This window comes from Coregonus clupeaformis, chromosome 30 (genome assembly GCF_020615455.1).
Source record: "Coregonus clupeaformis isolate EN_2021a chromosome 30, ASM2061545v1, whole genome shotgun sequence".
NCBI classification, from domain to species: Eukaryota; Metazoa; Chordata; class Actinopteri; order Salmoniformes; family Salmonidae; genus Coregonus; species Coregonus clupeaformis.
The window spans coordinates 19,070,842-19,082,893 of record NC_059221.1 but is presented as its reverse complement, the minus strand read 5'-3'; the positions used below and the strand labels follow the sequence as shown (position 1 = coordinate 19,082,893).

At 42.1% G+C, this 12,052-nt stretch overlaps 1 protein-coding gene across 1 annotated transcript in view; it reads right to left on the bottom strand.

The window, feature by feature from the left end:
• Positions 1 to 3,846, bottom strand: part of LOC121545735 (rap guanine nucleotide exchange factor 3-like) — a 37,892-nt gene extending 34,046 nt beyond the window's left edge. The window contains exon 1 of the mRNA XM_041856522.2: positions 3,770 to 3,846. Coding sequence (XP_041712456.1) covers positions 3,770 to 3,841 — 72 coding nt within the window. The 5' untranslated portion in view covers positions 3,842 to 3,846. The remainder of the gene's footprint in view (positions 1 to 3,769) is intronic.
• Positions 3,847 to 12,052: the final 8,206 nt, after the last annotated feature.

Here is a 12,052-nt window from a genome sequence, read left to right as displayed (position 1 = left end):
TCTTATTCAACTGGCTGTGTCCCACCCTTAATCTTGTAAAAATAGCCTCCTCTCTTCTGTCCCTTCCTGCCGTCCTCCCCTCCCTGACTTTCCTCTGTACTTGAAATAAATGCATGCCCTTAGTATCTCTATTCCACTGCTCCTGCCATCTCTGCACCATCACTGTCCAAACCTCTGCCTTGCTCATTGAAACTACAACATCAACATCCCCACTACTAAGTGCTTGTTTAGTCAGTACATCTATTGCCTCGTTCCCCTCCACCCCCACATGGGCTGGGACCCAGGTAAATCTTATCTGTATACCCATCTGTCTAATCCTGCCATGGGTTTGTAGTACCTCATAAAGCAGGTCTTGTCTGCATACGTGAGCTAAAGGATTGGAGACTCATTAACACTGCACATGAATCAGAGCAAATAACTACTCTGTCTGGCTTAACTTCCTCCACCCACTACAAGGCCAACAGTATGGCCATCAGCTCCGCCGTATATACAGCCAGATTATCTGTAATACGTTTCCTGACACTCCACATTCCTGCACTGCAAATGCTGACCCAGTACGTCCTGTCCTTACACAGTATGCAGACATCTCTTAAACAAATCAGATGGATCAACACTCTCCCTATCTTTCTGTAGTCTCTCCAACACTTCTAGATCAACTACTGGAGGCAAGACCCTCTTTCACTCTGATCTGTCCCCTATAGACATTTAATTGTTAGGGAACTACTTCCACATATCACTTAAATTGGTACAGGACTCACACTAACAGGTGCAACAAATATGTCTTCCATTTTCCTAATAATTGTCTCCCACAGTTGATTTCTTCAAACAAGCTGCTTACCTATTGCAGATTCAGTCTTCCCAGCCTGGTGCAGGTCTACAATTTTGTTTCTGGTGTCCTTTGACAGCTCTTTGGTCTTGGCCATAGTGGAGTTTGGAGTGTGACTGTTTGAGGTTGTGGACAGGTGTCTTTTATACTGATAACAAGTTCAAACAGGTGCCATTAATACAGGTAACGAGTGGAGGACAGAGGAGCCTCTTAAAGAAGAAGTTACAGGTCTGTGAGAACCAGAAATCTTGCTTGTTTGTAGCTGACCAAATACTTATTTTCCACCATAATTTGCAAATAAATTCATTAAAAATCCTACAATGTGATTTTCTGGATTTTTTTTTCTCAATTTGTCTGTCATAGTTGACGTGTACCTATGATGAAAATTACAGGCCTCTCTCATCTTTTTAAGTGGGAGAACTTGCACAATTGGTGGCTGACTAAATACTATTTTTCCCCACTGTAGCCACTTAAAATATGTTAATGAGACAGAGATTCTTCCCCTCCCAGAATATTTTTCCACAATGCACCATAATTTACAGTATGTATTAAATATACAGCAAAACAGCACTTTATTGATGAATTGTATTGAAAAACTATTACGCAGTTGCTAATAGTGAATATGTAATTCTATATTACAGCATACCAACTGCTATTTGGTGTTTTATATCACTTGCAATTTAGGCCTTAACAAAGGCTTCTAAACTGACAGTGACTACAGGGCAAAACAGATCAAAAGGACATGGCTAGCCACTCAACAAAGGTTTGAGACTTCCTATCACTCTGATCTGTCCCCTATATACATTTAATTGTTGGGGAGCCACTACCACATATCAGTTAAATTCGTACAGCATTCTCACTAACGGGTGCAACAAATATATGCTCTTACAAGACACAACTCAAAATATGTAAATGAGTCAGAAACAACAATACCAGGTACCCACTAGTGTTGAAAAGGTTTTTGGCACTAGAAAAATGCAGTATTACATTTACATTATTTAGCAGACGCTCTTATCCAGAGCGACTTACAGGTAGTGCATACATTAATCATTGTTTTATTTTTTTTCATACTGGCCCCCCATGGGAATCGAACCCACAACCCTGGCGTTGCAAACGCCATGCTCTACCAACTGAGCTACCTCCCTGCCGGCAATTCCCTCCCCTACCCTGGACGACGCTGGGCCAATTGTGCGCCGCCCCATTGGTCTCCCGGTTGCGGCCGGCTACAGCAGAGCCTGGATGCCAGTATGGTACTATATGGCCACTATGGTACAGTATGGCCAGTATGGTACTGTATTCTGAATTACAGTAAATGACTGGCAGCAATTGGCCTGCAAGTTACTGTAGTTTTTCAGGACAAGGTTAGTAGAATTCCTAAAATACAGTATATTACTGTATTCTGTTGGGGTATAGCATTCCCCCTCATGGGTGCAACAAATATAGCCTCTTACAAGGCACACCTTAAAATATGTTAATGAGCCCGAGACTCTTTCCCACCCACAACATTTTCCCACAATGCACCATAATTAATTATTTAAAACACATTTACGGTATTTTACAGTGCATTCTACAGTGTTTTACTGTTGAAATTACAGAAACGTCTTACAGTGAACCCTTTTCGGAGCTATATAGAAAACAAATGAATGGTTCTACAAAGGTTATTTTTTAGAACCATACAGTGTTTATTATTCTGGTTTAATAGCCATATTAAATTGTTAAAATTCCATAGGTGTTATTATTGTTTTTATTAACAAGTTGAATCAGGTGTGCTAGCTCTGGAACGTCTGGGGATTCCTGAGGAGAGAATTGAGAACTACTGACTTAATCAACTGTTCTCAGAAGACACCTTCACTGACCATAGTTATATATAACATCTAATAGCATAACACAAAATATTAGATAAACTGGAATGACACACTCACAGTTGCACAAAAACAGCTGTGAGAAAACCACGTCCCAAAATATTTGAATGACCCGCCGCCCATACATTTGAATTATCGCTAAAAGAGGAAATAACCATTTTTTGAACTGCAACTAACCTTTGAAGGGCTCAAAGGGTTATTTGGGTCAGTATCCATCGCCCTTCCCAAAGAACCCTTGAGGAAGCCTAATTTTTGTGTGTGTATAGAGGTAGTTTCCTACTAATTTATGGGTTATTTTTGACATGGGCAAATTTGCTCTGGCAAAGTCTCTCTCTCTCTCTCTCTCTCTCTCTCTCTCTCTCTCTCTCTCTCCAACCCCCCCTCTCTCCCCCTTTCTGTGTGTGTGTGTGTGTGTGTGTGTGTCTGCGTGTCTGTATGTATGCGTGCCTGTCTGCCTGCGTTTGTGTGTAGGATTGTGGTGTGTGGACACTTATCAGAGTGACCACAGCTGTCTGTCTAACCATGCAGTAGCCTACAGACACATGGACACAGACAGATAAACTGCCTCAGGCCAGGGACAGACAAAAACAACAGGGGAGGCATGAGATAGTTAAAGGACGGACAGCAAGAGTGATTCTCATTTTCTCCCCTTATACATCCTACATAGAACAACTCTGCTATGAAGTCTTATGAACTATTTCAAAGTCTGATGTCATTACGTCATGTGGGTGTCACAGACCTTTCTTGAAACCCAGAGCACAACCCGTAGAACCGCAATTACCTGTAGCCAACTTATTAAGTGCGTAATGGTATTCAAATATGCATTCCATCATACAGTGTCTGTAAAACATTACAGTGTATCCAAGTCATGTCTCTTTGTGGACATATAATGCTTGATTTAAACAAAAACAAAAGTTTAATTGTAAGTGTCAAATTATGCTATAGTTAATTCAACACTCCAACTCTTTCCTCATAATTCAGATAACACTCTATCCTGCTTTTAAAGATGTTCATGTTTGTGTTATGAAGAAGGAAAACTATTGGTTGTCTTGGTGACCTGATGTATAAACAGATAACTTACTTCCCCCTCCTCTGGTGTTATCCGTCTGTACGGCAACGGGATAGATTTGAAGAAGGTATCCATGGAGAACATAGCTGAAGCTGTTGCTAGGTAAAAGAGAAGAGAGAGGAAAGACAATTTAATGTATTTTCCTCTATAGTTTCCTCTAGTAATGTTCTGTGGAAACACATTATGTTTGGTTCTGTTTTTCTGTCATGCCCTGGCCTGGGGGGCAGCCTAACTTGGATCCTTCAGAGTTTAGCTGGAGGGCAGATTTAGGAGATGTAAATCAGTAGAATGTCAGGCTGGACAGACCTTTGACTTGGTCTCCGTCCTAAATGGCACCCTATTCCCTATATAGTGCACTACTTTTGACCAGGGCCGGCATAGGGCTCTGGTCAAAAGTAGTGCACTATGTAGGAAATAGGGTGCCATTTCAGACGCACACTTGGTCATCATGATTCTCATCTGTGACCTGGTTTCATAATAAGCCTTGTTTAGATCCCAGCCATTGTTCCAGCAGAGAGCTGCCCTTTCCTGGGCTGACCCCACTGATGGTGTCACAGCCCCCTCTTTCTAGTTACTAAGTTGCCTCAGTTACTACTCTGCCTTGTGTCACTCTACATAACCACTGAGGAGATATACCCTGGACCTTGAAAAGAGATAGAGTTTATCTGAATGGCTAAATATCTCAGGGTGTCTCTGTTTCTTTATCTCGACCCAGACACCTGTTGTTTTTCGTCAAAGTATTTTTCAGTTTTGGATATCACCTCTCCTCATCATCCTCTCACTAGACTCTAGGTGAGAGAGTTAAGGGTGTTCACAAAACACAGTGTGCTGCCTAGTACAACAAACATCTGACCCCAAAATAGCACCCATTAAAGACCAGCAGTGTACGTGAAATGTCTCACTCCTTCAAAGCGGGACAAGAAACCTCTCCCTGTACTTCTGACGAAAACAATCCACCTGAAAAGCAGGCAACAACAATTTCTTACCAAATATGTCTTCTGAGGACTGCGAAGAATGTTTTGTCTATCTGCGATCCTGCTTAGAGAAGACCAAAAATTCCCAAACTAAAATAAACTAATAAACTAAAAGTACAGTCTCCAGCAGAGACATACACACAACAAGCTAAGGAAGGCTGAGTGAGGCTCTAGTGTTTGTCTTCCAGGGACACCAAGATGCCAGTTTAAGAATGCTCACAGTGAAGAAGGAATCCAGTTTTCATTCTTATGACCTCCTCAGGGAATGTCAACACGTCAGTTTGTTCGATAAGGAATAACACATGCTGTAGCTAGCTGCTAGACTCCATCAGATAGCATCTCACAGAGCGACTGCCATTGTCTTACTGTGCACAGTCCAATATCATGAGGGCTGCAAATGTTTGTTATGCTTTATTTCAACTCAGTAATTCAACGGTTTGGTTGACTGGTTTAGTCTTAGGCCTACTTACAAGGCTTGTATTGATACATGGTTGTCGTGGAAAAACTAGATCAGGCCTATTTAATGACCCACAACTGATCTCAAACCATAAACTTGTTAGGACTGAGGGCATAACGATAATTCATTATTTTAACCACATGATTTCTTTATCAGGCTAAGGCAAGATATTGAAACAAAAGCCAGTAAACATTGAGCTCAGGACCAGCTGGGCCTAGTATAGTATAGGACCTAAGGGATGGCCAAACAGTAATCAGCAAGTGTCATCAAGCACTGCCTTGATGTTGTCAAAATGTCCCCTGCCTCATTTGGCCTTTCTTCCATTTTGGGAATTGAATGCTGCCACCTAGCGAATACACCCTCACACTACAGTCCGAGTCACCGTTCTCAAATTATATCTACCTGTGGATTTATAGTGAGTGATTAAAAAAGATATACAAATATTTGAGGGGAGACAAATTATTTGCTCATTTGTTATTCCATTTGCACATTTATTACAGGTTAATTTGGCTCTAGCAATTTAGGAATACTGTACATTGCTTGTGTATCTAAACTGTAAATCACCATTGATTTACAGATTGAATAAACAAAGAAAGAGTAGTCCCATCCCATGGTCTGGTGTTCTTTCCCCACAACAAGTTTGTCATCAGCTCATCTGTTTGATAAGTGTGTGTGTGTGTGTGTGTGTGTGTGTGTGTGTGTGTGTGTGTGTGTGTGTGTGTGTGTGCAGTTCCTCTGGGAAAGGGAGTGGAATTTCCTGCATCTACGCCCATTTGGAATGTGCTCTTAGCCAGCTACCTTTGTTGTGCCTCAGTGTTACAACGGTCTCTAAGATGTGCATGCACACTCGCACGCGCACACACACACACACACACACACACACACACACACACACACACTCTCACACGCACAAACACAAACTTATAGTTCTGATGAGGAAAAGCACCTCATGGGAGCAAAACACCAGACGTTTATACCATGGGATTTCTCCCTTTTCCTTGAAACATGTACCTACAGTACATACTTAGTGTGCACTATTGTATTGCTGTTTTAAGCTTATTTATATTTTCCCACCCACCCTCCCTCTCACCTTTTCCTTCCTATTGTCTCCCTTGGCCAGTTAGCAAGTAGGGAGAGGATGGCAGAGTATTTATTCACCTGACCCTATGCTCATAGAGGAAGGGAGGACTGCTCATGATGACAGACAAGTAGATAGTGATAAGTAAGGTGCTACAAACAGATTTAATGTGAGAGAGGACTATAATTAAGCAATAAGCCTAAGCGGAGTACCTGCATACAGCCTTTAGCCAAGGTATGGCCATATACCACAAACCCAGAGGTGTCTTATTGCTATTATAAACTAGTTACCAACATAAATAGAACAGTAAAGTACTTTTGCGTCATAGCTGTGGTATATTGTCTGGTATACACACACGACTGAAATGCTGTTTCAGCCAATCAGCATGCAGGACCCAAACTACCCGGTTTATAATCAAGCAATAAGGCCCAAGGGGGTGTGGTATATGTGTCGTGCCTAAGAACAGCCTTTAGCCATGGTATATTGGCCATATATCACAACCCCCCAAGGTGCCTTATTGCTATTATAAACGGATTACCAACGTAATTAGAGCAGTAAAAATAAATGTTTTGTCATACCCCTGGTATACGGTCTGATATACCACAGCTGTCAGCCAATCAGCATTTAGGGCTTGAACCACCCAGTTTATAATGTTTAATAACTACCTTTTTTATGGGTATCCCTCTGTCTCTCTTTCTTTTGGGTCTCTCGTTATACCTCACTGAAATGCTTATTGCTGTTGTCCACCTTCACATTCAAAAAGACTGATAACATTAGAAAGACCTGTGTCTGAGTAGCAACTCTTGGGGATATGGGGCAATCTGCTCCTGATAATCTTAATCTTGGTTTTGTATCACATAAATGTACATCAATATCAAATTCATCCTTAAGTGTATTTTGAGTGTATTGTGCCCCCTTCAAAAAAGTACCAAACTAACTTACCCAGAATTATTACCACAATGAGTACAAGTTACTACTTATTTTTCCCAAAGCTCATCAATTATATTTCTGTACATTTAACATACAGTGTCTATACATGTGCGATAACAGGCGATAACAAAAAAAATATTTTTACCTGAAACCTCCTCTGCCATGTTTCAGCCTCCACGTTCTGTTCTGAGAGCCCAAAGCTGTCTTTCTCTTTCACTCTCCTCTCCTGTCCTTTTGATATGACAACTGATGATACATCACAGTTTGGGTTTGTGAGCTTTGTGTGTGTGTGTGTGTGTGTGTGTCTGTGTCTGTGTGTCTGTGTGTCAGCTTCCTATGGCTGTCTGATTGGATATGACTAGTGTGCTCTAGGGGCTTGGGGTGTCAACATAGTGGCGGGTAGAGGGGGAGGTAGACACTGTGGCAGATGTCCTAAAATGGCCCCCTACTCTGCTACACCACCAAAGTAAGCTACTACACATTTCATATCACTAGTCATATCCAATCAGACAGCCACAGGAAGCTGACACACAGACACACTATTTACCAAGAGAGTTTTCATCTATATTTTTCATAGCTGTCTATTTACCACCACAAACCAATGCTGGCATTAAGATTGCACTGAATGAGCTGTATAAGGCCATAAGTGAACAGGAAAACGCTCATCCATAGGCAGCGCTCCTAGTGGACGGGGACTTTAATGCAGGGAAACTTAAATCCGTTCTACCTAATTTCTACCAGCATGTTAAATGTGCAACCAGAGGAAAAAAAACAATAGACCACCTTTACTCCACACACAGAGACGCATACAAAGCTCTCCCTCGCCCTCCATTTGGCAAATCTGACCATAACTCTATCCTCCTGATTCCTGCTTATAAGCAAAAACTAAAGCAGGAAGCACCAGTGACTCGGTTAATAAAAAAGTGGTCAGATGACGCAGATGCTAAGCTACAGGACTGTTTTGCTAGCACAGACTGGAACATGTTCCGGGATTCTTCAGATAGCATTGAGGAGTACACCACACCAGTCACTGGCTCCATCAATAAGTGCATCGATGATGTCGTCCCCACAGTGACCGTACGCACATACCCCAACCAGAAGCCATGGATTACAGGCAACATCCGCACTGAGCTAAAGGGTAGAGCTGCCGCTTTCAAGGAGCGGGACTCTAACCCGGACACTTATAAGAAATCCTGCTATGCCCTCAGACGAACCATCCAACAGGCAAAGAGTCAATACAGGACTAAGATTGAATCGTACTACACCGGCTCTGACGCTCGTCAAATGTGGCAGGGCTTGAAAACTATTACAGACTACAAAGGGAAGCACAGCCGCGAGCTGCTCAGTGACACAAGACTTCCAGACGAGCTTAACCACTTCTATGCTCGCTTCGAGGCAAGCAACACTGAAGCATGCATGAGAGCACCAGCTGTTCCAGATGACTATGTGATCACGCTCTCCGTAGCCAATGTGAGTAAGACTTTTATGCAGGTCAACATTCACAAGGCCGCAGGGCTAGACGGATTACCATGATGTGTACTCCGAGCATGTGCTGACCAACTGGCAAGTGTCTTCACTGACATTTTCAACATGTCCCTGACTGAGTCTGTAATACCAACATGTTTCAAGCAGACCACCATAGTCCCCGTGCCCAAGGACACTAAGATAACCTGCCTAAATGACTACCGACCCGTAGCACTGACATCTGTAGCCATGAAGTGCTTTGAAAGGCTGGTCGTGGCTCACATCAACACCATTATCCCAGAAACCCTAGACCCACTCCAATTTGCATACCATCCCAACAGATCCACAGATGATGCAATCTCTATTGCACTCAACACTGCCCTTTCCCACCTGGACAACAGGAACACCTACGTGAGAATGCTATTCATTGACTACAGCTCAGCATTCAACACCATAGTGTAGGGCGGCAGGTAGCTTAGTGGTTAAGAGCATAGTGCCAGTAACCGAAAGGTCGCTGGTTCTAATCCCCGAGCCGACTAGGTGAAAAATCTGTCGATGTGCCCTTGAGCAAGGCACTTAACCCTAATTGCTCCTGTAAGTCGCTCTGGATAAGAGCATCTGCTAAATGACTAATATATATATATATATATATATAAATAAAATACAAAATAAAATAGTGCCCTCAAAGCTCATCACTAAGCTAAGGATCCTGGGACTAAACACCTCCCTCTGCAACTGGATCCTGGACGTCCTGACGGGCCGCCCCCAGGTGGTAAGGGTAGGTAACAACACATCTGCCACACTGATCCTCAACACGGGGGCCCCTCAGGGGTGCGTGCTCAGTCCCCTCCTGTACTCCCTGTTCACCCATGACTGCATGGCCAGGCACGACTCCAACACCATCATTAAGTTTGCTGACGACACAACAGTGGTAGGCCTGATCACCGACAACGATGAGACAGCCTATAGGGAGGAGGTCAGAGACCTGGCCGTGTGGTGCCAGGATAACAACCTCTCCCTCAACGTGACCAAGACAAAGGAGATGATTGTGGACTACAGGAAAAAAAAGAGGACTGAGCACGCCCCCATTCTCATCGACGGGGCTGTAGTGGAACAGGTTGAGAGCTTCAAGTTCCCGGAGTGCCAAGTCTAGGTCCAAAAGACTTCTCAACAGCTTCTACCCCCAAGCCATAAGACTCCTGAACAGCTAATCATGGCTACCCGGACAATTTGCACTGCCCCCCCACCCCCACCCCGTCCCCCTTTTTTACTCTGCTGCTACTGTATATTTATGCATAGTCACTTTAACTCTACCCACATGTACATATTACCTTAATTACCTTGACTAGCCGGTTCCCCCGCACATTGACTCTGCACCGGTACCCCCCTGTATATAATTTTTTTCTCAACACTTTTTTGGTGTTGTTTTATTTTACTTTTTTTATTAAAAAATAAATGCACTGTTGGTTAAGGGCTGTAAGTAAGCATTTCACTGTAATGTCTGCACCTGTTGTATTCGGCGCATGTGGCCAATAACATTTTATTTGATTCACTGCACCTATCCGGTGTATGTGACAACATTATTATTATTATATAAAAAATGTACTACAATAGTACTCACCTGGACATGATGCATTGGAATGGAGGCCATAATGATGAGCGACGGAGGGAAGTGGGGGCAAGAAACATCTATGAATCAGTGTCTCTGTGGACTCTATGGATAAATGCAGCCAAAATAGGTTACACATCTACAGCATTCTAACTGTCATTGCTAAAGCAAAGCAAGGATGTGGTTAACCTCTGTGAAAGACTGTTGAGTGCACACTATGATAACCACACCAGAAAGATAAACTATGTCTGTCTCGATCCTACTTGTAATAGTAAGCTAATAAAACCACATCATTTGCTGTGAATGCTGTATAATTAAGATACATTAATCGTCTCTCATTTAGCCAGGAACAATTTCGAATTCAATGACGTATAACGTGATTTCTGGTCGAGAGACGACTTTTTGTTTGCGACTTGGATTTTTAAGATGAGGATTTTTAAGATGATTTTACTCCCTCAGCTATATAATCCTAGTTATAAGCCAGTTACGCGCTAGTTTTTATTATTTTAACATATATGTTTTTTTGTTGTTGTTTGTTTTAGCTTAGAGGTGCTCTACACTCGTTCCCGTGCTGATCCACCTGCTGCTACCCTACCTGCTACCCTACCTAATAGATCAGACTGTGATACCAACTATTGGTTACACAGTCTGACATGATGCACTGCAAAAAGTTGTAAAGTTTCCTCTCAAGCCAAAATGTTGAATGCAATTATATTTGAACTTACTCTACCGGTTGTCTGTGCGGTTGGTCCTTACGTGGGTCGAACTTTCAGAAAAAATATCCAGAGGAAAGTATTATTTACCCAACTTTCTAGAGCGCGGGTAGGTATATGGTTCTGTCGGCTTGTATTTTAAATCTCCTAATGCATTCGCACGTGATGCACACTATGTAAACAATAGCCGACCCTCGCAATCAGCTAGAAGTGCTTGAGTCTTACTGCACATCATCTGTTCTGTGAGGTGCAGAGGTGGGTAGAGTAGCCAAAAATTGTACTCAAGTAAAAGTACTGTTACTTCAGAATAATATGACTCAAGTAAAAGTAAAAAGTAGTCATCCAAATAATTACTTGAGTAAGAGTAAAAAAGTACTTGGTGAAAAAACTACTCAAGTACTGAGTAACTGTTGAGTAACGTCTGATTTATTTTTTAACACAAGACAACAATCAGACAGACAAAAATACAAAATAATCATCTTTAATGAATTACAAAATAGCTTAAATTAAAATAATTCAGGTAAATTCAAGTATTAAAAAATAAAATAATAATAAATAAAAAATAAATAAGCACAAGTAACACAATTTTCCAAACCTTTATACTTTTTTTACCAGGCAGAACTAGAACGAGGCAGCCCATAAACTCTCATAAACTGTGTGTGTGTCTCCACAGTGACAGAACAACAGAAGGAAACACACAAACATTTCATACCAGGCATGCTGAACAGAAAACTGCACACCAGAAGGAAGCGGTCAACGTAAAATAATCAATAGGTGTTGATTAGGCCTACTCAGTACCTTTGTATTGCATGGCAAGCAACAGCCCTTTTTCTGTGTGCCTAGAAATGAATACTCTGATCTGTGATTAGGCCACACTGCACATCTCACTGAGCAGAGGAAAAGAGCAGCAGTACACATCAACTGAAAAAGCACCAGTCCATGATAGATGGCCAAATAAAACAATATTGCAGGCCTAGTATCCCAGAACACAAATTAAGCTGAATGCATGTTCTCTAAAAGGCATTAGAGGAGGGTGATGTAGTTGTAGATCGGGCATTATGTTTACTTCC